This window comes from Diadema antillarum, unplaced genomic scaffold (assembly GCF_040938485.1).
Source record: "Diadema antillarum isolate AM-2024a unplaced genomic scaffold, OU_Dant_1.0 seq00000727_RagTag, whole genome shotgun sequence".
NCBI classification, from domain to species: domain Eukaryota; kingdom Metazoa; phylum Echinodermata; class Echinoidea; order Diadematoida; family Diadematidae; genus Diadema; species Diadema antillarum.
In genome coordinates, this window is record NW_027271629.1 from 124,697 (window position 1) to 150,911 (window position 26,215).

The 26,215-nt window shown below is 39.3% G+C and overlaps 1 protein-coding gene across 7 annotated transcripts in view; it reads left to right on the forward strand.

Moving 5' to 3' along the window:
- LOC139738170 (rho GTPase-activating protein 26-like) overlaps positions 1 to 26,215 on the forward strand; it is a 145,313-nt gene that overhangs the window by 37,258 nt on the left and 81,840 nt on the right. For all 7 annotated transcript variants that reach the window (XM_071648825.1, XM_071648824.1, XM_071648827.1 and 4 more), the window contains exons 2-3: positions 14,263 to 14,358; positions 21,828 to 21,889. In XM_071648825.1, the coding sequence (XP_071504926.1) occupies positions 14,263 to 14,358; positions 21,828 to 21,889 (158 nt within the window). The remainder of the gene's footprint in view (positions 1 to 14,262; positions 14,359 to 21,827; positions 21,890 to 26,215) is intronic.

Sequence of the window (26,215 nt, forward strand, 5' to 3'; positions counted from 1 at the left end):
CTGTTTAGCTATCAAAGAAATCCAGGTGTAAGTGTACGGTCACTTAAGTCAAGATGTACAAAAAGGATAGAAAGAAGAATGAGAGAAGGAGAAACAGAAGAGGGAGAGGGAAGAGATGAAAAAGGATTGGAGATAAAAGGAAGAGGAGAAGGAGAAGGAAGAGAAGGATTCAATATAGGAGAAGGCAAAAAAGGATTCAGATATATCATATAGGAGGAGGAGGTAGAAGAAAAGAAGGAAGAAAATGTTTTGAGATGAAAGAGAAGGAACAAAAGGATTAGAGATAGGAAGAAGAGGGAAAAATCAGAGGAGGAAAAGAAATAGAGTCCTCTTGAGAATATACTTTGATCACAGGGAGTGGACGATTTTGTTTCTCTTTCCTTGTAATTTTCATCACTCCAACATGATTGGAGAACCTGTGTAATCACTTGAACTTTATCACTAGCAGTGTTTGCTGTAAATGACTCATTCATTTAACCACTTGTCTTTAAGGTGACATTCCATTCCATAGGCCTACCAGTAATCAAAATGCATGTGATAGATACAGATTCAAATCAAACAGACAGAGCAGTGAAAATGTCAAGAAAATGCGACTGAAATACCTGAGTAATAAGACATTAAAGAGTAGTGAGAGTGGTCATATACTGCAGTCTGGAATTGGAATGTGTTTATTAGATATTGAGGTCATCACCCCACCAGTCTCCTGTTACTTGCATGCAAATCTTTACTAAATGTCTGTTTCTGGCATAAATCAAGAGAAAGAAATTGTATCCTTTACAATCACTCTCTTCAAGAGTTCTTATGAGTCCGCAGAGAACAGTGCAGTGCAGGAGATGTTGTGGCTGAATAATGGACAAAAAGAATGCCTACATAATCTTGTTAGAATACAAACCAATAGAAGAGTTGTGAGATGAGGACATCATATAGGTATATGTCTATTTTTAAATGTATGGTTATGACTTTATGTCACTGTGTAGTGCAAATATGTCACCATCAAAATTCCATGATTTGCTTTATTCTGTATTCATGAAATATCCAAGATCCTATTTGCTTTACCTTATTTGTCTAGATACAGTCAACTTAAACACTGAGTAGATCTTCCCTTTAAACATGAGTAATGCTAGGCGTGATTGAATATGAAGCGTGATTTATATTCTTTTGAATTCACCTCACACTCCTTGTTGGATATGGTGAGAATGAAAGAAGACAGAAGGGTGTAGTTCTGTGAGAATGTCTTTCAGAGAACTTTGCACTGAACTTATAGAATACCAGGAAAGAATTATTTAGTGGAGTACAATCATGCTGACAATTGCTGCTTGTACATTTGTGATGTTTAGACCAGTCAAAGAGATGTAAGTGGTGAAGATCCTGTTTATTAATATAGGCCTACTCACAAATGGACACCATGGATGACCAGCTAGCATAGCTGTACAAATGGGCTCTCCAGTCATGTCCGGTGGAAAATGAAAACAAACCAGCAAAAAACTAGCTAAATTCCCATAAGTACTGTTTATACTGTTCACACAGATAGTGTGTTCACGCATCTGATGATCTTGCATTTATGACAGTTTGCTGAAGAAAATAGTTTTGCAGTTAGTGGCTTCAGGTGTGCAGGACTGTGGAGTTTTAGTAGAGGTGTTATCTGGAGTATAACTGTAGAGAGAAGAACTATACAGTTGCACCCTTGTAGATAATGGAGCATAATTGGAATTTGGATACCACGATGTGCGTGTCATCATGCAACCAAGAGCGAAATTACTTTATAGAAAACGACCCAAGCCAATCTTGTCCCAATACAGGCAAGCTGCTTGCGCAACCTGAGCAAAGAGCGTATTTGTCGAGCCATTTTAGATGTTTGGACTCCATGCCACTTTAGCTTGCGGCCTACACAGAGGAAAGCCTAAAGTTTACTCTACAGGGACCAATGGGATAATGTATCTATTCAAATGAATGAATGAATGATTGAATGAATGAATGAAAGAATGGATGGATGAATGAACGAACGAACGAACGAACGAAAACTTTAACATTCATGGACCTGCATGTTATATGACAGCTTTCGTTGGGTTACAGAAAATACTTAAACGCTACTGGCCTGTACAGTTTAACTTACACATCCCTCATGTCATAGATAATGTATGCATATCTACGTACAATTGTATGTAAGGGAGCCTGATGATAAATGTTTGTGTCTTCACATTTAACTGAAAATAAATGAAGGAAAGAAAGGAGTATGTGACCGTGCATCACAAAACGAACAAAAAGTCGCACACACTGATTTTGCGCGAGGGCTGAAAATAAGTGAAATGGGTCAACCAAGTCAATCTTGACTTTTTCATATTTTCTGAAAGAACAAGTCCTCTTTTACATTATAATAAAATTTGGGATCATAAAACGGGCAGGAAAGTTTGTTTTTTAGCAGTTCATCTCGAACATTTTGGTTAGAATAGTGTGATTTGGTGTGTCTTTAGAGTCCCCTTTTCATATCTGTAAAACCTTGTACACACTCTTAACTTTCGACTCTAATAACTTTTGAAAGGATAATGGTACTGCTTTGAAAGTTGGCATTAATTATGGACAGAATGTGTTAATGAGGCATGCCTAATTTCAGTTTAATCTGATAATCCCTTCGTTGTTGTTACTCCGGTGGATAACTTCCTGTTTTTTGTCCCATTCATCGCACAGCCAGCGCAGTTACGTAAAAATTGAGCACTTGAATAGACACTGTACTTCAGAGCCTCTTTTCTCAGTTCACACTTTTCCTGAGTTTGTGCTTTCTTTCCAATATTTAGAAAGGTTAGGAGAGTCCATTTGATTTGAGTTATACATCATTTTAAAGCTGAAAGTCTGCTCTTTCAGAATATGGTCTTAACTAAAAATTCATGTCTGGCGACTTATTGTTTGCTTTGTGGTGCAGGGTCACATATTGTGATGAAGCATTTTGTAGCATTTAATGCAGTAATTAGGAGCATTGGGTATTTTGAGTCAACTTTGTACAATGGAATTTGCAAAAATGATCTGCAGACTGTACTTAGATTTGCCTGACTACAAAAATATGTCTTCTAGTCTGTTACTGTACTTTCATACATATTCTTATTGCAGAGAGCTCTATAAATACACATAATTGTTCTTTCTGGTCTGCTGGAGATGGGATATTGCGATTTTAGCCAGTTTTATTCCCCCAGCTGTGACAGTGAGTCACAAGATGCCTGTGCTTGAAAGTTTGTATTACAGATTTATTATTATTATTTTTTTATTGCATGATGGGAGATTAGATTTCACACTCAGTTGTCTAGAAATAACTCCCTCAGTGGGAAGTCCTTTCAACATTTTCCTGCTACTTTGAAAGGTTATGTGAAGTGTAGATTATGACTGATAAATCAATTCCACAATGAAATGATTGAACTCTTCCCTCAAAAATGTGAAAACAAAGGAGAAGGTCATATATTCTATACAGTTACATATTTAGCACAGTCATGAAGGTATGAGTATGCTGGTGGAGGGGTACATTAGGAATGTATTGCATAAATTGAAGATGATTGCAGTGATTTATTTTTGTATGTTGCCCTCAAGGTCTCAGATCATTGTACCTAAAGATGTTAATATAGTGGAGCCATGTGTAAACAAAAGAATTGTAAAAAGTTTCATAGAGTCAATGTTTTATATGTTTTATTTTTTTATGCAAGGAAATTATACTGCTGCCCTTCAATCTGACATTTTCCTTAAAGGATTGTGTACTTGTTTTTGTTTTTTCTAAGTGATGAAATTTATTTGTTTAGGTTTTAATGCTAACATGAATCACATCAGAAACATATGTTATGGAAGTCAACTAGGTGTAGGTGTGAACATATCTTATTATGATGTACATATCAGCACACTGTAGAAATATGCAGAAACTTTCATATCAGCTCAAAACTTCAAATATATATGATTCACCGTTGCTTTTCAAATTCAAAGATACATGTATGACAGTTTAGATATATATTTCATACCCCATTAAACCAAAGTTATTCTGGTTGCTCGCCAGCCTGGTTCTTCCCCCCCCCTTTTTTTTTTAGGTACAAATATTATATGGATATGAAGTCATTCTTGGTCCAATGGAGCAAGTTTTTCATAGTTGTATTGCTAATCTGACAGGAAAATGATATTTGCTATTTGATATCTCTCCATCTCTATCAAGAGTATTTGTTAAAATAGCAATGATCAGCCATATAATAGGCTCTCTCAGTTTGTGATCTGTATAATGATACAATTGTAGCATGTTTGCTTTGGAGTGCCAATGTATCAAATTTTTGATTGATTGCCATTTACCAGTGACTCATTATGTAGCTGTATATCAGATGAGAAAATTGGTATTGTGGCTCATTGATAAAAGAACAATGGTAGTATATCCGGAGATCATGACTCATAAGGCAATGTTAAAAGCATAGAAGTAATAGCGTGTGAAGGGGGCATACTGTAGCTGTGATCTATTCTGCGTGCATTGCCTGCAGTTTGGTTTTAGAAACATGAAAATACCGCAAGGACCATAGTATTTAATGTTTCAATAGCAGAAGGAAACATTACAGCAGTGATTATACTGCCCTAAAACCTATAACAGTAGACAATCAGCATGATATCAATGGCCAAAGTTGCTTGTTAACTCTGGCACACCCATAAACTGATAGGCATCATGTCATGATATAGTCTATGACACTTTTAAGAGGGAGACTCTGAGAGGGTTAAACTCTATGGCCCGAATTCACGAAGGTGGTACAAATGAAACCATGGTTTAAACCATGGACAAAAACCATGGAGCGCCAAATGTCGCACGGAATATTTCGTTACGAAATTGGTCATTTCGTCGACAAAATGACCGTTTCGTTAACGAAATTATCATTTCATGGACGAAATGTTCATTTAGTTACAAAATGTTGTCATTTCGTTACAAAATAATCATTTCATTGACGAAATGACTGATTTCGTAACGAAATATTCCATGCAACACTTGGCTCTCCATGGTTTTTGTCCATGGTTTAAACCATAGTTTCATTTGTACCACCTTCGTGAATTCGGGCCAATCTGTGCCTGTACAAACACCTTGTGTAATATTCTATCATTCAAAGGACATGACGCAATGTATGAGCCTTCTACAGAGTATCTATTACACAAATCTATCAACAGTTCTGGCCTGTGACACAGGTTTGTCCAGTTTATACACATTGCGCAAAGGATTAGTAATTGTGCACTGTATTTTCCAGTGAATGGCCAGGTAAATAGAGTAATATCAACCCATAAAAGAGCATAATTTTTCTGAGCACTAAATGCACAGACTGCTTCACATACACTAGGACTTTGCAGAAATTCAAATACACTTGATGCTGGATTGCACAAACATCCTTTGAAATCCCATTCTCATTGTGAAATCAAGACTTGCAAAGATCAAATGAATAGCAAGACTACGAGAGAATGCTAAACCTGTTGTGAGAATGAGGATGTAAACTGAAATCTGATACTGTAAACGTCAATATTTTCGCGCGATTAATTTTTCGCGCTGAGCGGCTCGAAAACGTATTCGCGGGTTCTTAAATTCGCGCTCCGCAGCAGGTTGCTTTACTGTAGTACACATTCACTGCTTTCATCCAAAGCCTCTGCTACATAGCTTGCTATGCCAGCGTACGACAAGCGACGTAGCGAGCGGCTCGACTGCGAGTACAAACACTCAAATACGTAGTACAGCTGTGACTGTAGTACCAGGGAGGTGGGAAAGATGGAGTGTGCTCTTCTGAGTTTCCTTTGAAGTCATGCGTGGCCCCGACAGCGTTTTTTTCCCCCTCCCGTAATCCCATTACTCACGCTCGGCGCACTGCAAGTCGTAAATCTTGTGGCGGAAACTCACGACGCGAAATGCATTGTGGTCGGGGAATAAAATGGCGTCCTACGGTGTGAACACAGAACTCTATGTGTAAGCAGTGGTGTAAGCAGTGGTGGTGGTTCTGGCGATCGTGATTTTGACGGAGACGAGTTTGTTGAGGAGGAATTGCTTCTTTAGCAAATTCAAAATCACATTGACACAGCAACTTAACGAAATTTGATTTACAATTGAAACTGAAACTCAGAAAGTTAGTTGGGCCTTGGCTTGGAAATTGGAGGCCAAGGCAAAGGCAAGGCTCAGGACACTGTTTAATAGCGCAGCGTCACCTCCACTCCTCAGGTATGCTGCCTAGCAAAAGCATACCTAACGTTAGTCCTAGCTAGTAGACTCTAGTATTTCACAAACTAGAATCTAACCACTGTTAAACGTTAGATTCTACTAGCTCCAGAGGTGTACTCTACTACTTTTTAATTCAATTTTTTGTAACGTTAGCATGGGGTAGAGTCAAGCCGATTACCGGTATTTACCGATGAATGATCGAGGGAGAGTGAGGCGAAACGCTGTATACTAAGCTCTGTTTCCCCCCTAAAATATACTTACAGCATCATACATCTAGGCTTTTGTAGATATCATCTTTAATTCTCTACGGAAAATTATTATAATAAAGGCTGATATGTCTAATTTACACTTTTTAACACTCAACTTTCCATTCCAATATGTATTTACTAGTAACTCAAATTCACCGAAACAACGGCAACGAACGCTGTCCCGACGCCTACGCGGCGGCCCTACAACAAGCCGATGAGTACGCTGAAAAGCCCCAGCTCGCTCGGGTGCAGACGAAAAAAAATCCCGCTTCGGTCTCTATGAAGCACTACTTTTACACTCGAACTGTTTGAAAACACGCTCGAACACGCTCATGTAACTTATATTATTTTGAAGATAAAGGTCAGGCCTACCTCTCTAACTATAAAAAAAATGCGGAAATGTGCGGAATTTCTCATAATCGATACAGAAACAATATGATGACATCTCTAGCGCACAAAACTAACTGCTCAGTAACTCCGTCATTTGTGTACCGATTTCGCTGGTTCAAACGGCAATCTCCTCAGCACAGTCTGCTGAACCAGCGAAAGGTATAGACATACCACGCTACCCAATTTTTGAGCCATAAGTTGTAGATTTCGAAGGGGGACGTCTTTCACTGAATGTAATAGACTGCCAAAATGTTGAATATGACGTCATTTTGTCGGTGCCACGCATCGCTTCAAAGCCCGATTTTTACGAGCGTGTGTTTATGGAAGGCCTGGAAAGGAGATCATGTTGCGTCACTCTAGTGCGCCGGAGGGTGATGGGTGGACCGATAAGGCCAGATTTTGACATATTTATCACAGAATGAGGGTTGGATTTCAAGACGTAATCGGTGTAAGACCACTTGATTTTTTTCTCTGAGGGAAGCTCTCAGAGTGCCATCTCCATCTTTCCCACCTCCCTGGTAGTACCGTAGTCACGGGGGAATGTAGCATCGGTGCGTGCGGTGCACACATGCATGCTACAGTACACAGCAATCTATCGTCTCTTCGCACAGTACTAGTAGCGTAAACATGCCTGTACATTGTACTACGTAGCAGTATCATCGATGAAGCGCACACAATTCATCCCGTTCAAAATGTGCATAGAAAATTGTGAAGATATATTCGCGCGTTTTTGAATTCGCGCTAGCCGAATGTAGCGCGAAATCCGCGAAAATTAATGTACCGCGAAAATTTCCACGTTTACAGTATTGATTATGAATTCTGTGTTTTAAAGAAGAGCGTTGTATGTTCTGCTCATGATCATAGAGCTGTCTGCATACATACATGTATTATAGAACACGTCCCGTATTATTTCTTTCCTTTTTGCTCTAAAAGAAATGTATCCGTGTTGCAAGTCTTTGTAGCTATTTTTATAAGGAAGTCAAGTTCAAGACTAGGGATCTTTGATAATCACTTTCCTTTGACAAGTTTACAGAGGTTGTAGGTTCCACTTTACTGAAAGGAATTACTAGGATATTCTAATTTGTCTTCTGATGGCTGGTCAGCCCTGTGGAATCTATCTAGGCAGATTTTGTTGGGAGCATACCGGTACTTCCAAGAGGCATTTCAAAACACAGATACATGTAGGTTTGTTGTCTCTATGCTGTAATGTGTACGTGCGTGCAATGATAGTGAGCCATCTTTCCTTTCACACAGCATGCGTACATGCACATGATGTGTTGTCATGCATATTGTGATGATAAAGCTATTTTTAATTGACAGTTTTGCGCAAATTATTGTAAGTGGTTTGTAGATTAGGAAGGAACATGTGTGGCACACATGTATTTCCTCATACATGTTGATTACACACGTATGCATTGACATCATGCATACAGTAATGTAGACCAACATACATTGTACCTGTACCTGATCTGTTAATTTCCATGTAGGGAGACTGACCCTTTCTCCGTCAAAGACACACACACTCACACACACATACACAAACACACACACACACACACACACACACACACACACACACACACACACACACACACACACACACACACACACAAAGACCACCCCCCCAAAAAAAAAAAAAGAAAAAAAAAAAGAAAACTAGAGATTGTAATTTGTCATCACTGACAAATTAAGGTGATCCGATCTTTTTTTTAATCAATGATTCGAGTCCTGATAGTGCAAAGTCTCAGCTACAACATATTAAAATCTGAGAGAAATTCACCGAAGCATAAGTAAGATAGTGCTCGATAAAGAGAGTCATGTCAATTTTCACATCTAAAAAATTCCCTCCCATAGAGATAACACGTCATAGCAAAGATAGAAAAAGAAGTACATATGACCTTTGACCCCACTTTGCAAAGACAAGATGGCATCTGAGCAAAAAGTGGTTATTTTATGAAATGATCCCTGTAACATGGTCTTTACGTGTGCAAAATATGGGAAAGATAGGACAGGTATTCACCAAGATACAGGATGAAACATCTATGACCTTTGACCCTAATTTACATACCCAAGATGGCGTCTGATCAAGTAGTTGTAATTTTATGAAATAATTTTCGTGACATGAACTAAACATGTGCAAAATATGAAGGTGATAGGGGCTGTTTTTCTTGAGTTATTGCAAAGAAAGTTGCAAAAAGAAAGAAATATTTCAATACATCGAAGATAAGCTTTAATTTCAACCAAGTTTTTTCACGTGATCCCGACAACGTATGAAAAAACGAAGGGCACACTTACGATAGCCCTACATCTCAGCTACAACATATTAAAATCTTAGAGAAATTCACCGAAGCATAAGTGAGCTAGTGCTCGATAAAGATAGTCATGACAATTTTCATTTCAATAAAAATTGCACTCCCATAGAGATCACACGTAAACTGGTCAAATTTGACAAGGTTACCTTCAATCCATTTTTTCGAGGTGATGTCGTCATCAAATCAAAATTGTTTAATTACATTTATGAAAGAACATTTCATAAGCTACAACATATTGAAATTTGGGTGAAAATTGGCAAAGGATTAGTGAGATACGCTCGAGTAAACTTGAAATTTGATGACGTCATTTTGAAAATTTACTTTTTTGACTTTATTAAGAAATTCGATATCTTTTAATCATTTTATCAGCATAGCCAGCCCATGAAATGACATGTACAACTCATCACCTTTCAGAATATGTAAAGAAAATGGGGGGTCACCGTCCATCCTGACGAGTAAAATCCGATTTAAAATGGGCGGTTTTTTGGCATAGTTGCACTGTGTATCCCCATTGACGCACGCGCGGAATTTTGAATTTGACGGGCCCGTATGACGTCATATTGAGTCGGATCGACTTGAAACTTGGTAGAAATATTCCTTGAAATTTCGGACATCCGATCCGTGTGAAAAAATTGAAAATTTCTATTTCATATTAGCTGTGCGTGCGTATATGTGCGCGCGCGTACGCGTCCGTCCAATTTTTTCAATTTTTCAAAAAATGCTCCAAATGGTCTGAAACGTGTGCAAAAAAAATTTGAGCTGGATTTGAGCATACAAATATTTCAACGCGCGCGTACGCGCGCGTTTTGAGATAAAAATGAATTTTGAGAATATGAGTAGAATGCGCTTGACTTGAAATATATGTGACGTAAATTTCATTGAAATATTCCATTCCATTAATGAGATATGCATGAAAATGTGTTTTCATATAATGACGTCATAGTGACGTCACGGTCGACTGATCACTATGATTTTACTTGCGCTGTCGTCTTTGCGACATGATACATATATGGTATAAGTCTGACATTGAGAGGCAATGCACTTTCTGAGCTAACCTCTGCACAACTTTTGAGGAGAAATAAAGAAGAAGAAGAAGAAAAACAAAGAATCCGTACAGATACAGAAGGTGATCCGAGAGGATACTCGGATCACCTAAAAAAAGTAAAATCAAGAGGCCAGGGACAACATGATGTTAGCTTCATTCTGCATAGAATGTATTTGTTGTTTCATTGGATTTTGTTTAGATTTCTACTCCCAGAACGTGTCTGGACATGTCTTGCATCTTCCCCGTTGCCTAGATTCAAGTCTTCCTCCTGAGGGTGATGCAGTTCACTTGGTGTCTTTGGCATTTGAGACAAAATAGGAGTCGATTCTGATTCTTTGAAACCAGGAAACAACTCCCTCTCCCCACCCCTTCCCTCCGTACCCCCATTTTTAAAAAAAGACAAAGTCATGATAGAAATGTTCAATATTCCATTGCTGTCTTGAGGAATATTCAATTCCATTGTAGCTGTACAACTGTACACTTGTATGTCCGGATTGAGAGTGGTTATCGTTTGTCAGAATGTGAGACACAACAATTACAAAGATTGGATACAGTAATGGCAACAATACTTGCAAAATATTCAACTGATGTCCATGAACTAGGGGTAACGTAATTGTAAGGGAAGTAGATATTTTATCAAGGCAGTTATATATTCCACTTTTCTCTCAGGGAATGCCTGGTATTTTCATGAATCATGAGAAGGAAATGTTGTTTGCTAGATGTGAATATCATTTACATCTGTACACTTTCAAAACATCCTGTGTTTTTCAAAATCTCCTATAAACTGCTTGTAACCTTCAACCCTTCAGCAGAGGGAATCCCATTCAGTAGGCATTGTTTTCATTCATCCTTGACTATTTGTCATGCGTGCCAGATTGTGCAGTATTAGTCATTTTGTAATATTTGTCAGATCATAAATAGAAAGGGAAGCAGGAAATATGAACAATAGAGAATAGCTGGCATTATGTATTTTTGTTTGAATCACAGAAACATTGAGTCCATGCAATGCATCTATTCCCTTAATAACAACCCTTCTGATAGAGTGCTATTTAGGGACATGGAAAGAATCTTTCTAATAATAAAGTGAATCCTGAAAAAATGCCATATCAATAATACATGCACACACACATACAGCAGAGACAAAAATGTCAAACCTCCTAAATGAGTTATGGCATGTGTATCTGTGCGTGTAGGTAGGGGTATGTGTGAAATGATGCAGATTCCGTCTGCTGTATACGTGAAGAGTTGTGGAGTGTGAAGTACTTATTAAAGCATGACATTTAAGTGGCTTAATGTCGTCCATATGGAGAGTATTGATGGGATGCTCCTCATAGCTCAAACAGTGGGGGGGGGGGGGGGGGGGGGGGTGAGACTTAAGAGGTAGTGTGGGAATGATGTAGAATATTAAGATACATGAATGTGGCAGGAGGTAATAAAGTATGACTGTTCACATTTTGCTAGTGGGGGTGGGGGGGGGGAGTTTGTCGCTCATAAACATTGGTTATTGCCTGCTGGGTCATGGCCGTGAGCTAGTCTCAAGTGCACAGACCTTGATGCTGTCTTTACTTCTTTCCTCTCTCTTTGCAGTGGTTCCCTCCTCCTCGCCCCCCCCCCCCCCCCCCCCCCCCGAAAAAGAGGGGGAGGAAGGAAAAGATGAGTGTGATGCCATATTGTGTGCATCTATGACGAGATACATGTCATCAGAGGTAGACCATGCCTTAACACTTGACCAGATGATTTGGTATTGCTGGACGCAAACAAGAAAACTGTTTCTTTGATTTCATGATTTCTGGGGGGAAATCAGAAATCCCTATTTGTGTTGAACACTTAGAACAAAACAAAACAAAAATCTTTATCTAGACTTCAGTGCATGATGGGATAACTGCCAGCAAATAATGCTACATTTATGTATGCATAAACATTTCACTCTTAGACAAGATGTGTTACTGTAAAACGAGGAATGTTCGCTTGTATTTTAATTTCGCGAATTTCGCGAGCGCCAAGATTCGCGAAATTAAAATGCACGTGAAAATTCTTGTGGACACTATATGCATTGAATGCCAGTGCATTTCGCGAAAATTTCATGCCGCAAAAAAAGCCGTCGGCTCCAATTCCCGAAAAAATTCGCGAAAAATTCATACCGCGAATATATCATGTTTTACAGTATGCTGATGATATTTTGTGACATTACCCCATTTTTGGAGACTACTGTATGCCTTGCGTTCAGACATTGACAACTATTTGTCTGATTTCTCTGTATTCCCCCCCCCCCCCCCCCTCTGATGAAGGAGCTCCCCACTACATGGGCCCATAACAAGATCAGTTTGGTTTGATGTATTGTCAGTTGAGATGGAATTGATTCCCAGCCAAGGGGACCAGCTAAGCATGATTTTGTAGTGACTATGCTAATGATGTCTTAGTGCCTTCATGTGTGGGAACCTGGGAAAACCTGTTTTTGTTTTTGTTTTTTTATGTTCTGCAACTGCAGTCATTTCCAATTCTTAACAAAATTCTTCAACAATTGGCAAGTAGGATCAAAACTGAGGGTAAAATGTTAAAGAGAACTGGATGATAATCATAACTTAAAGTGGGGTTTTTTTAGTTGAAGGTAACGTGCATTTGATTAAAGATGGAAAAATAATTTTAACATTGGTGACTAACTATGATACATGTCATGGTGAAATAGAATGTACATCTGTTCTTATATCAATAAAAGGCACATTTCTGTTTCAGAGCCCCAATAAAGTTAATTATTAAGCTCATGTTTTTTAACAGCCTATCATTTCATTGCTATCTTCAAACAATGAAAAAAAGTAATTGCTAAAAAGGCAGCCTTGAGTGCTAGGTTTATTACGCACTAAATTCTTCACAACAGATACACATAGTTGTATGGTATTTAGGGTGTTAATTCAAAATTTCGCATGAAATATGCATGAGAGATTTGAGTGTGGATCATGTCACAAAATACCACCAATCATACAGCTAGTCACATTGACAGTGAAATACTGTGGCATTTCAGATATTGTGGTATGTTTTATTTTGTGTTGCACTTTGTAATTTGAATGCAAATACACCTAAACAACAACAACAACAAAACAGTACAACACCATTTACCATGGTATTTAGGGTGTTAATTCAAAATTTCGCATGAAATATGCATGAGAGATTTGAGTGTGGATCATGTCACAAAATACCACCAATCATACAGCTGTGTATTTCTCAGGTGAACTGACATACTTTATCTCTTTTCCTGAGATACATAGTGCCTGCACGCTGCTTACCAGAAATACCACAGTGTTTCGTAAATGAGAACTGTACCAAAGTGAATTACAGCGGTATCTATTACCATGTTTTGTTTTATTTTATTTTGAGTTTTTTTAACAGTGCCAACAAATTACTGTGGTATTTAATACCACGATAATTCTAATACAATTACAAATTCACCTAGTGTCAGTAATCACTAAAGGCTGTCATGGCCATTGGTGACCTTGTTGAAATTGAAGATGGTAGTAGTATGAGGGTTAATGCATTTAGACATCTCTGAGAGCTTCTTCCTGAGGGGAGAACAAAAATGATGGGGGGGGGGGTATCTCTTATCCTTCATGCAGTGCACACACACACACATAGCACAGCCAGCTGGTGGTGACTCACTTGTTTCACTGCCTTCATATCCATTACTGAATCTAATGGCGCCCGGAATTGAATTACTACATTTACGACCCACAGTCACCACGCTGTGTCATTTATGACGGTTCGCAATTCTCTCTCTATCTCCTTGACAACGGATCAATATTACAAATGGCAAAAATGTAGAAAGTGTTCTAGAAAATTTGGATGGGATGTGTCAAAGTAAATATATCATCCACTTTTTTTTGGCATTCATTGCGTTGAATCCACATTCCAGTACTTTAAACATTTAATGCTGCTTCAGACGGACTCGCTGACAATGATCTTTGAATGAACGTACAGTTTGTCACCGCATGAAGTCAGCAGCTGCTCCTTTCAGAGATAATAATGCAGTCAGACAATTTAGTCATGATTTTTTTCTCCTCATCTTTACCTTTTGTCTTGCAGATTTATCCAAGGCGCAGCGAGCATTCTCAGAAACACTCATCAACTTCAACTTTGAGTGCATTGGCACGTCGCAAACAGATGCCGAGATAGACATCTGTAAGTATGATATTTACTATGATCTTTTGGGGGTAAATTACATTTTGGTCTGACTGTCAAAGTTTGGTGAACTAGTGCAGAAGTATAATACAAAGACATGTTTTATTTCATGATTAGCAGGAATATAAATGGAGCAGCATAAGAACACAAGAAACTTTATTCAACAAGAAACTTTGTTTCGTTCAGAATTTTGGACTTTAAAGTTTTCATGAGACTGTTTTCTTAAATGGAAGAAAATTTGCAGTTAATGAACCAATTACTATGTATCCATAGAACCAATTACCATTTATCCATATATATGCTACAATATTTTGGTGTTTGTTATCATCAGAAAGTTTCTCTTTGTTTTTTATATGACTTTATATATTGTTTCCTTTATAACTGTTTTCCCTCCACTTGTAATGTAGAAGGTATTGTTGGATCATAGTTTTGTACCCTTAAAATCTTCCCTTTGTATAACATTGTAAGCTGCCACTGAAGAGAAAATATATCCTTCTCAAGAAACTCCTGTTCTGATATTGGCTGTGACTCGTGATAGATTATGTTTCTGTCCTGATACATATCAGTGAAAAAATGAAGAATATGTTTTTCAAGATATAAGTCTCCATCTCATGTCCTTCCTACTACCGTCTCTTCTCCAGATATACAAAATGTCAGCAGGAGATGCCAGTTTGTATAAAAAGAGCACATCCCAAATCAAATTTCCTACCCAAAGAGCACATTTCAAATCAGATTTCATGTAGGAATGCCTCCCAGCCTTGGAGCAAAACATGACACCATATTATTTTCTCTGAGTGCATCATGCATATCATACTCTTGGAAAACGTCAAGGAAAAAAAGGGTAAAATTCTTTTGTCATACTGTGAAAGTGGATATTTTCGTGCAAATAATTTTTCGTGCTCGTCCTGGTAAGATGAATTTCTTGTGTTTTTAATTCCGCGCAATCAAGATGTTAATCAATGATGCACATAGAAAGCACGAGTATACATGCTTTTATTTTTCTAACTAGTTTATGGTCGTGTGAAATGCACGAAAATTTCCACTTTAAAAATAATATATGGTATGTGATAATTGTCATCATGTTGTTTCAACGTAGAGTGATGTCTTGTTAATGTGTTATTCTATGTTAAATATTTCAAGATTGGCAACTGCTGATATGGTACACGATGCAATACATTGACATCATGTGACCAAAAAACTTTCAAAACCACTTTAATTATTGCTGTGATTCACACACAAAATATACGTAGGTGGTCATGCATCTGTCAACATGACAACCACGTATCAGGAAGATATTGAAGCACGGCACGTAAATTACTATGGTACCCTATGAGTCACTGCCCGATACAGAGGAGAGATAATGAAAACGATAGGTCCATATAGTATCTGTGTACTCCACAGAGTAAAATTAACAGAGCGGTGTAGAAAGCTGAGCACTTGACTTTGCCTTGACCTGCTCATACACAAGAAGGAGGTAGCAGGTAATATAGGGCATGGGTCATATGAGGTATCTGACAAGGTTAAACCATTTATGATTTCAAGCAGGTTCTCACTGATAATATATGGCTTCAGAACTATGCCGTAGCCTTTGATGCAGATCCTGTCAATTTCTATGCAATATGCTATCTTCTGAAGATGTTGACTTCCTCATTATGTTTTGAAATTTTGCATTGATAGAGCAATTAGAAAAATGTCTTAAAGGGAACCAGATAACACATCTAGTGGTTACATACAGGTGTGATACAGTGGTTTGCTAAATGTTCTTTTAAGCCAACAGGCCAGATACTGTGTGTGGGGGGGGGGGGGGGGGGGGGAGATGGGGGTTTGGTTGGGGTCGTGAGGCTGGTGATGTCGTCATGGATTAAATCATTTGAAGAATGGGAATCAGTGGAAGATTGCACCTCTCCATCAATCATTTTGTATACAGAACTCATCCTCTTCATTTAACTCCCCAGAGTTCCCCTTCTCCCTCCCCTAGAGTTAATACCAGTCTTTGGGCTAAGTAGATGTTTTATTATCATACTGAGTGACTTTACTAGTCTCCACCCCACCCCCACATATTAGTTCTTGTGTAGGGAGATGAGTAAAGTGAACATGTGTGATTAATACATTGTCAAGGTGAGTTCATATTGGTAAGTAAGAGTGAATCACGCCATGGTGGTGTGATGGTGAATTATTGCCTCATCGCTTCGATAATAAATTACCATTTACAGCGATGACTACAAATAGGCATGCCATCGTATCTATGGCTCCTCCCCCAGGCTTTTATTCCAAAACCAGCTTGAAAGCTCTCCGAGCTGCTAAGCTCATATGTTTTGTTTACGTGATGAAATGACAGTGTGGATTTTGCCAAGAAAAACAAATTCTCATTCCTCTGCTTACATCCTTTTCTCAGCGTGTCATGTCATCCATCATTTTTTGCCAGGCCAAATTTCTCATGACGAAGTTACTCTTTAGCAAACGATGTATGTAAACTACAAATCCATGTCATGCCCAAAATTTGAGCTTGTAGCCCTCTGCAAGCAACACACCTGTAAGTCCAATATCACTCCAACTTCAAGCTGACTGTAATGGAGTAAACTAGAGTAGATGGCTGGAGTCTTAGCAAAGTCATACTTGGTCTCTAATCATATATGAAAGGCATGTTTTTGGTAGATGATTAAAATCAGCAACAACCCCTCCTACCCTGTTCAAGGTTATCTTTGCTTGGCTAGGACAGGTGTCACAACAATTTAATAACTTAATTTGAAGAATAAGGGATTTACAGAAAAGGGGAAATTTAGTGAAGATTGTTTAGAAGTGTATAAGCGACTTTTTAGTTGATGGCATCATTACCAAATTGAATTACCTTATGGTATACCGGTAATGTATTTCATAGACTAGTAAAAACTTAAACTCGAAATTCATAAACTTTCTGATTGAACGTCCAATTTGGTGAGATTTCTAAAATTTTGTTGTGATTAGACTGTACACTATGTACCTATTTCAGTCCATGTAAACATAGAGTTGCATTGCACTTCAAATTTTATCTGTCTCACAGAGTCGTGGACCTGTGCATAATCCTATGTGTTTAGATAGAGACAGTGCTAAGGAGACGTGTAGGCTGGATGACTGAATGGATAGAGATGTTACAGCAGTGGAGTGAGAGTAGAGAGGGTATTGCTTTTAGTCTGCCTCACAGAGTGTGGGCATTAGATGACCAGTCATCTTCCTTAACCTCATTACTGGCCCTACATGCTCCACTGATATAAATAAACTCCATCCATCCTTGGAGGAGATATATTTAGACCACCTGACTTCATATTTCAGCTGTAAAATGATACTGATGGGGGATGGGGTGGGATGGGCCAAGGGGGTGGGGATAGGGGTAGAAATTGATCATGGGTCCTTTGAGATGGAGGACTGCATTAGGATTCATAAAGGTAAAGCTAGAAGTTAATGAGAATAGAGAGTGCCATAGCTGGGAAGGATGAACTGCTGGTTCAAGTGCAGCAGTGGGTGGTGTCAATCCTGTTGTTTTGATTTATACAAAGTAGAGATCTCAAGCCAGAGGCAATAGAATATGTTTTGTTGTACATGGCATAGATATAGGTATGGATTGGATTTAGATAGAGACCTTGAGTGTAGGTTGAACAGATATAACAAAGATGCAGTAGGCCCTTATTGATATGCATTAGGGATAGTATTAGTGATATGTTGGCTTGTTATGAATTGATCAGGGTATTCTACATTAATTAGTAGGACTGATGGAAATGGGTTTAGAGGTGTTATGAGGTTCCAAGAAATTGTAGCAAATTTGATGGCTGAAATTATAGCAAATTTGATGGCTAAAATTCTCAGATTTTAGGATAAAATTGGTTTGAAATGGACAAAAAGACAGGGAATGGCTGATGTGAGGACTGACCATTGATAAATGAGTGATCAACATTTCCAGTTTTTATTGTTCAACCATAAACACACAAGTGCATTCATAGACTGGCTCATAAACAGACTCTGCTACTTCCTCTGTTAGATTTCCTTCCCTTTATTGATCATCATTTTGAAAGTTTTGCATGATGATGGTATGTTCAAAATCTCAGCTCCTGTCTCTAGGCTGGTTGGCAATATATCACTGTCTGAAGGACACCCCAGTTTCTTTTTCATCCCCCCTCCTCTCTTCCCACCTTCTCTTTCATGCTTCATACTTCTAGATTGCTGAAGCAAAACTTTTTCTTGTATTTTTTTTTTGAGCATATGTTGTTTTAGCCGCACGTTCATCAAATTTATGTGATGCAGTTTTTTTTCAGGCGGGTGGAAGACATAATGAAGTTTTACGGCTTCATGGCCCATCTCCTGTCTCCTCCAGCACTCCACTTAATTTCTGGCAGAATCCTAGACATGCAGCGACATTCATAGGCACATTCAATTAAAGGGAAACATCAAGGCTAGCTGAGTTTCTTTGTGAACTGGTGTATACCCTGGATTGCGTGCATGATTGAGCTGAATGAGTAGACGTAAATGATGGGAGACTTGCCAGAATGAATCATTTTGTTTAGATCTGGAGAGATTTTGATGCATTAAAGTACATAAAAGCAACTGAATAGACAATTGCAGGGCACCAGACCTACTGTGATAAACTGCATATTTCTGTACAAATTTGGCAGATCTTTACAGTATCACAATGCAGATCTTTTTATCTTTGCTTCATATAGTGATATCAGCTGAAAGAAGTAGACCTACAACTTCCATTAGTACTGCAAGGCTGCTATTTTGATGCTCTAAGGCACCATTTCTAAAGAGTGTTTCCACTTCGACGAAGTTGGATGCTGCCAGAGTCTCTGATATCTTGCCAATTGTTAGCATCGTGATATTTGTTTGTACAGCTCTGGATAGCGACAGTTTTATTTCAAAATTTCTGTGTGCTGAAGTGTTGTTTCAGCTATTTAAACATCAGCGTACTGCTCAGTCAGCCAAGTTCATCATTTTGTAGAATGGAACCACCGCAATGACAAACAGTGTCTGTGCATTTGATTCAGTCAGATTTGTTCATGGTAATTCCCCAGTATGTGTCATGCTTCTTCTATTCAAGACCACATTGTAGACTCCATGGAGAGGCAAGATGTGCACACCTGAACAGTGCATCATACAGACAGCATTTCGATGATTCATTCATAGTGTTGATCAAGGGGACTGTGTTGATACACAGATTGTGCAGTGTAGTTCCTATGACCCCGTTTACAGTGCGAGGCTCGGCCGTGGCCAAGCCGTGGCCTGGGTAAACGCGCAAAAGGCCAAATGCGGGGCCAAAATTGGCCGCGCATTTGGCCACGCTCTGGAGGTGGTCTCGGCCGCGACCGAGCCCGGCCGTTTCTCAGTGTAAACGCAAACTGGGCCAAATGCGCGGCCAATTTTAGTCTGGCTTCCAAACCCTCTGCCCGTACTATTTTGTTATTCAGGATATTAACCCCCTCAACGTCGAAAACTAGTATAGTTTGAGGTGGTTTTGTCCTGCAAAGGATTTTTCCTTCGGCAAAGGCCTTTGCCCGAACGGCGACTTCGTCGCCACGGAATCCAGTGGGCAAAAGGTCTGAAAACCAGACTATACCAAATTGCGGTTGTTTACAAGCAGAGCGCCACTACGACAAAATATTGAAAGGTTTGAATTAAAAGCACGGCCGAGCCCGGCAGTGTAAACGGACAAAATTGTGGGGCTCGGCCCCGCAATTGAGGCTGGGCTCGGCCGCGGCTCGGCCCAGCCCCGCACTGTAAACGGGGTCCTAGTCCAGAGTACACATTCTCCTTTTGAAGCAAGGGTTACATTGGCAGCTTAACAATAGGAGGGCTGCATCTGTCCAAAGTTTTGTTGTATCTTTTCCTTGCAAGCAGTGACTCAGTGGCCAACAAATATTAGTTACATGTAAAGAGGAGATTTTTTTTCTCTCTCTCTCAGCCCAAAGTACATGGTTATAAACTATTGAGATGACGTCTCTACTGAAGAGCTTACACTGACATCTGGAAAGGGAGAGAAAGCCGACAATAAGGAGCTTTTATGATGAAGCAAAGAATGGCCTGGAAGAGATAAGCTGTTTAGAAAACAGCATGTCCCTAGGAATGGCTTGATTTCTGAGTGCTTTGTAAGGGCAGTCAGTAATGGGGATGAAAAATGGTGAATTGATGTGGTCATGTGTGAATTCTTTATTTGGCCTCCACCCTGGTGATTATTCAACAGTATCATGTGAACCATCATTCCACTTTTTGACCACCAATCAAGCCATCTTGTGAAGTGCATTTGATTGAGCTGTCATGGACTTCCTACTGTTAAGTCTTGGAACAAATTGGTTTGAAGTGAGAGCAGTCATGAGCTCAGACATTCACACTGTTATGGTCATTTACAGCTGGCTGGGTGATAATTCAGTGTATACTGTCAGTTGTGTGTAAAATTTGATGTGAGAGGGATACAAAATCAACCAACCTGCTTTTTTAGTAGATGTCTGAAATTTGGCTGTCCATTTCTGTCTGTCAACTTTCTACTCCTATATTCAGCCATCTTCCCCTTTCCCGAATTTAAGAAATTAACCAGACCCTTGCACGCAGCCAGCTATGACGTGGGGACTGTCCAGTGAGCCAGTTTATCAGTGTATTCAAATTCTATGCTTGGTAGCTTTTTGCATTAATTAGTAGGTTATTCAAAAAAGAGTTGCTCCAATAGAGTGTCCTGAGACTTGCCTGACATAGCAATAAAACACATAAAAAATGGGTTACAAGTCATGTAATAAGTCTGTAGTATCAGATAAAGTAAATGACTTACAATTATGGAAGGAGGGGTAAAGGTATTATAGCTGTGAATACATTTAATAGTTGGCTGGCATAGTTACATAAAACCTGCTTCCTTGTTGAGGCTGTTTTAGCCATGTGTGAGTGAGCAGAGATTGGTGTTCCAAACAGACAGTCTTCTTCCCCTACCATCCTGTGGCTGTTTGGTGGTGTGGTGGTAGGAAGGAGGATTTTAAGATTCTGCAGGAATGGAGAATCTCGCCCAGAACGTGACTCTCAAAATGAAAAGGTTAATGGGGCTGGTGATCAATGGGAAGGAATCAGAAATCTGACATGATGGACCTACCCTCCTCCATATCTTATGTTCTACTAGCATCCCTCTGTGCTATGGTGGGGAAAACACATGAAGAATGTATGTTAAACCAGACATGGCTCATCGCGGCTATATAAGAAAATTCTTTCCCCACTTACCCAGACTGGCATTTTTTGTGAGTATCTCATACATCAACTTTTAGGACTGTGATTGGCAATGTATGTACAGACACAATGCCGCAGGAAGTGATAGGATAAATAGGCAAGTAGGCCTACCCACTCCTTCCACTTGCCCGACAGTGAGGTTTAAAGTGCTCAAGCAAATTGTGTGTATTGTGTTTTACAATAAATTCTGATGAATTTGCTTGTTTTTCTCTTCCTTCTTTATTATTATTTCCTCACAGCACAATCTTTGAAGGAGTTTGGAAGACTCATCGCCTCCATTGAAGATGAACGAGATCGAATGGTAAGTACCCGTGTGACGTAATGGCTCACTATCACTCTGTATTAGCAGCATTTGTCTGAAATTTACCAGGGTACCCCTGTGCTTGGTTTAGGAAAGGAAAAAAAAAATAAACATGAGTTTAGATACATGTACCACCAAAGGACTCTGAAACATTCATAAACCATCATAATGTTATGAACATATAAGAAAATTCAATTCATTCTAGTCAGGGCCATCATTCTTATAAGTTGTTTATAGGTATGCTTTTGTGATTTGTTTAGTTTTCAACAATTTATTGGCTAGACCAGGGAAAAATCCTACTTGTAGCTTTCCATTGTCTTGTACAACTCGTGTGAGTCTCCACTTTCCTATGAATTATTTTTGTAATTCATTTCTTACAGCATACCCATTTTTGTGTTATTCTGCATGGTTTTTTTTTCTTATTGGCAAAATCCAGAACCTCATGGAATGCCCCTTCATTAAAAAAAAAAAAAAAGAAAAAAAAAAGAGAGATAGATAGAGAGAGAGAGAGAGAGAGAGATATATATACATACACACATACCACTCATGAGAGAAAAAGAAATGAAAATGCAAGGGACTAAGATCACACAGATATGATATAAATGATATTTGCCAGGAGCAATATCCGTGATGACACTGCAATCACACAATTCATCTACTCACTCTATGAAGGCAGAGAGGAAGTCACTCCTCACACTAACAATGTGTTTACATACACCTGACTGACTTCCTCTGATGGAAGTCATTCTCATCAGCTGCTGATTTATCACTGTCTAAAATTCCCTCAAGAAAAGTAGACAAATATTGACTGTACACCTAGAAAAAAAAAGAAATGAAAGAGAAAAAGAGAATGAAGACATCCTCTCCCATTATGATAAAGAATATATGACAGCTACAGTTTAAAATTCTATACTGCACTGATCTTGTTTGTTTGTTTATAAAAGGCGCAGTCAGACTGGCATCGAGATTCGTGATCGAGAAGTTTAAGATCACGAAGGTTGGGTCATTGGTACTCGCGCGCAAGAAAGAAGAAAGAGCGTGCCGTTTGACGGCTAATGATTGTGACGTACCAATGCACATCTGTGCATGACAATGGCCTCACGCTTCAGAGACACTGGCTGCAAACTGATTGAGAAGTGTGATGGGGGTGAGGGAAATATCCGTTGTTGGAGTGGGAAGTTTTGCGGGAAGTTTGCGGTCACACTGGCCAAACTTCGAGATCTTAAAGATCGCGATCTTAAACTTCACGATCTTTTGCCAGTCTGACCGTGCCTAAAGACTTGTTCTGATGTCACTAGAAGACACTAGAAGTGATAGCATCAGCATCCTCATTTGGCTTTATGTGGTATCTTCTACCATATTTTTCATTCCATATGATGCCAATCATTAGAGCATGAGCTTAGGCTACATTTTACTTTAAAATGAAGGTGGGGTAAGACATCAACACCATTGCTGCTGAACTAAACTGGATGTGGCTCCCTCCTCATATTCATCCTCCTCATCCTCATTCTCCTTCTCCTCCTCTTCCATGTCCTATTCTCATCTCAAGTCTATGGTTTAATCCTGGTTTGGGATAATGTTGACTCCAATGTGGTTCTCTTCATGGTTGGCGGAACCAAGGGACTGCATCTATACCCATAATCAGTCACAGCAATGAGTATCGACCAATCATTTTACAAGGCTGTTGATGAACATGGGTCCAATAATAGCTAGCGTAATGCGTCAACATGCCTGCCATGCTGAGCATGTGCTCTGTGCGATTTTTCAATGAGTATGATGTCCTTGAATGCCTGTAAACCATTGAGTGTACCGTATTGAACATACCTAATAGCATTGAGAGGCTCTCTGCATGTATTGATGTGTTTGTGGATTTGATGTGTAAGAGCTCTACCATCTAGTGTGTTTACCTTCATATTTCTATTCCATCTGTCTACAAGTTTGTGTATGTCATCAAAGCACTCATTATTCTATGAGCACCCCAGAGTCTAAAGTGCAAGTATTCATACCTGAAATATGAATTACCTTGGGTAATTAATTTCAATATCATGCTACAACATTGTATATCTAAATTGTTGAATAAGCACAATATGTGTTGCATGTACTTTGTAGCTATTTTCCATATGAATGGAAAAGAGGACTTTAACCAAGACCACTGAGAAAATATCTTCATCTTTGTATTTTTTTCTTCTATTATCGTCTTGTTTGAATAATAATGATGATAATGATAAAAGTTGAAATTTGCAGTCTATACTGCTTCTTACTGATGTTTCAAACTATTTTGCAATATTAGGAATTGCCAAAGGTAGATCGGTCTAAATATATGTAGGTTGACATCAACATGGGCAGTGCATACAATTGGAGGGAGTTTGAATTAATTTGAAATGCTCCAAGTCATGTCCTTGGAATTGAATCAGCACAGAATCAGAGTCCAATAACTGATCCCAGATGTTTTCCAGACAAGGTTATGTGCTCAGTGGCAATGAGCCTGTTTCATATGGAAACCTTCTACCGAAACCTTCTACCATCCTCCCATTCCTCCTCTCCCATTTCCTTTGTTACCACATGGTGTTTTCCATGTGGTAGCAAGATGGATAGAGAGAGAGAGAGGGAGAAAAAAAATTCTCTGTGATACACAAAGGGTGTTTCACACTCGCAAATAAACTTGCTAGATTTCATGTTTCTACAACATGTTTCTGATGTTCTTAAAGTCATGGATGGTTTAGTGTTGCAGAGTTTGTAGGCACTGGAATGAGTCTCCTTGGTGGTAACCATTATAAGGGATGGTATAATTTTGGTTGAGATGGGGTTTCAGGTTTCCAACTTTTTTTTTGAATGAGATAATGAGACCCCGTTTACAGTGCGGGGCTGGGCCGAGCCGCGGCTGAGTCGTGGCCGAGCCCAGCCTCAATTGCGAGGCCGGGCCCCGCAATTTTGTCCGTTTACACTGCCGGGCTCTGCCGGGCTCGGCTGCACTTTTGATTCAAACCTTTCTATATTTTGTCGTAGTGGCGCTCTGCTTGTAAACAAACGCAATTTGGTACTGTCTGGTTTTCAGACCCTTTGCCAAATGAATTCCGTGGCGATGAAGTCTCCGCTCGGGCAAAGGCCTTTGCCGAAGGAAAAAAATCCTTTGCAGGACAAAACCACCCTGAACTATACTAGTTTTTGACGCTGAGGGAGTTGATATCCTGAACAGCGAAATAGTACAGCAGAAGGTTTGGAAGCCAGACTAAAATTGGCCGCGCATTCGGCCCAGTTTGCGTTTACACTGAGAAAAGGCCGGGCTCGGCCGCGGCCGAGACCACCTCCAGAGCGTGGCCAAATGCGAGGCCAATTTGGGCCTCGCATTTGGCCTTTAGCGTGTTTACACTGAAATGAAAGTGGACTCGGCCGCGGCCGAGCCTCGCACTGTAAACGGGGTTTGAGAAACATCCTATGAAATATAAAGAGCATACAATTCTAAAGAGGAATTGAAAGTTTATTTGATGAAAATTGGTTTTGAAATGACTGAGATATCCAAAATCAAAGAGGTCCAAATAAAAGATGGGACCCAAGTTTTAGTAGGACCTCCATGTTTTTTGTTTGTATATATCTCAGCCATTTCAAAAACGATTTTCATCAAATAAACTTTCAATTCCTCTTAGAATTGTATGCTCTTAAATATTTTATGAATGGTTTCTGATTATTTTACAAAAAGATAAAATCTGACTCTCCTCAACCAAAACTATACTATCCCTTTAACTCTAAAGAGCAGTTCAGACAACAGCTGTGTGACAAAGGCATGGCCTGTAATCAAACATGCATCTCTTGATTCACTTTGCCTGCAAGAGCACATTATGATAGGTATGCACCACTGTGGAAGAGAATAGAAGGTCAGGCTGGGGCCCTCCTCAAATGTGTTCTAGAGGTCAAGCTATCTAGGTTAGAATGTGTATCCAGACTGGAGCGAAACTCATTTTGAAAACACCTCCGGACCACAATTAACAAAACATAATTTGAGAAACGTGTCTGAGGAAAAGGGCAATTCATGTTTGCAATCAGACTAATGAAAATGTCTTAAATAAACAATGAAATGTGTTCAGAAACATGTTTAGATGTGAGTTTCTTGTAAGTGTGAAAGCCCTTTCACCTTCATGTTGCAATGGTTCAATGGTTATCTCCTTCTTCTGACACCTACCCTGTGAGAGTCTGAACCACACAGGGACTATCCCATCATGGCAAGGAGTAGAGTAGGTTCAACAAACCGCTGTAGGTGCTGGTTTCCTCGGACATGCCTCGCCAATCAACCATGGTGGCAGCGGGAGAGAGTTATTGCGCCAAGTTTAT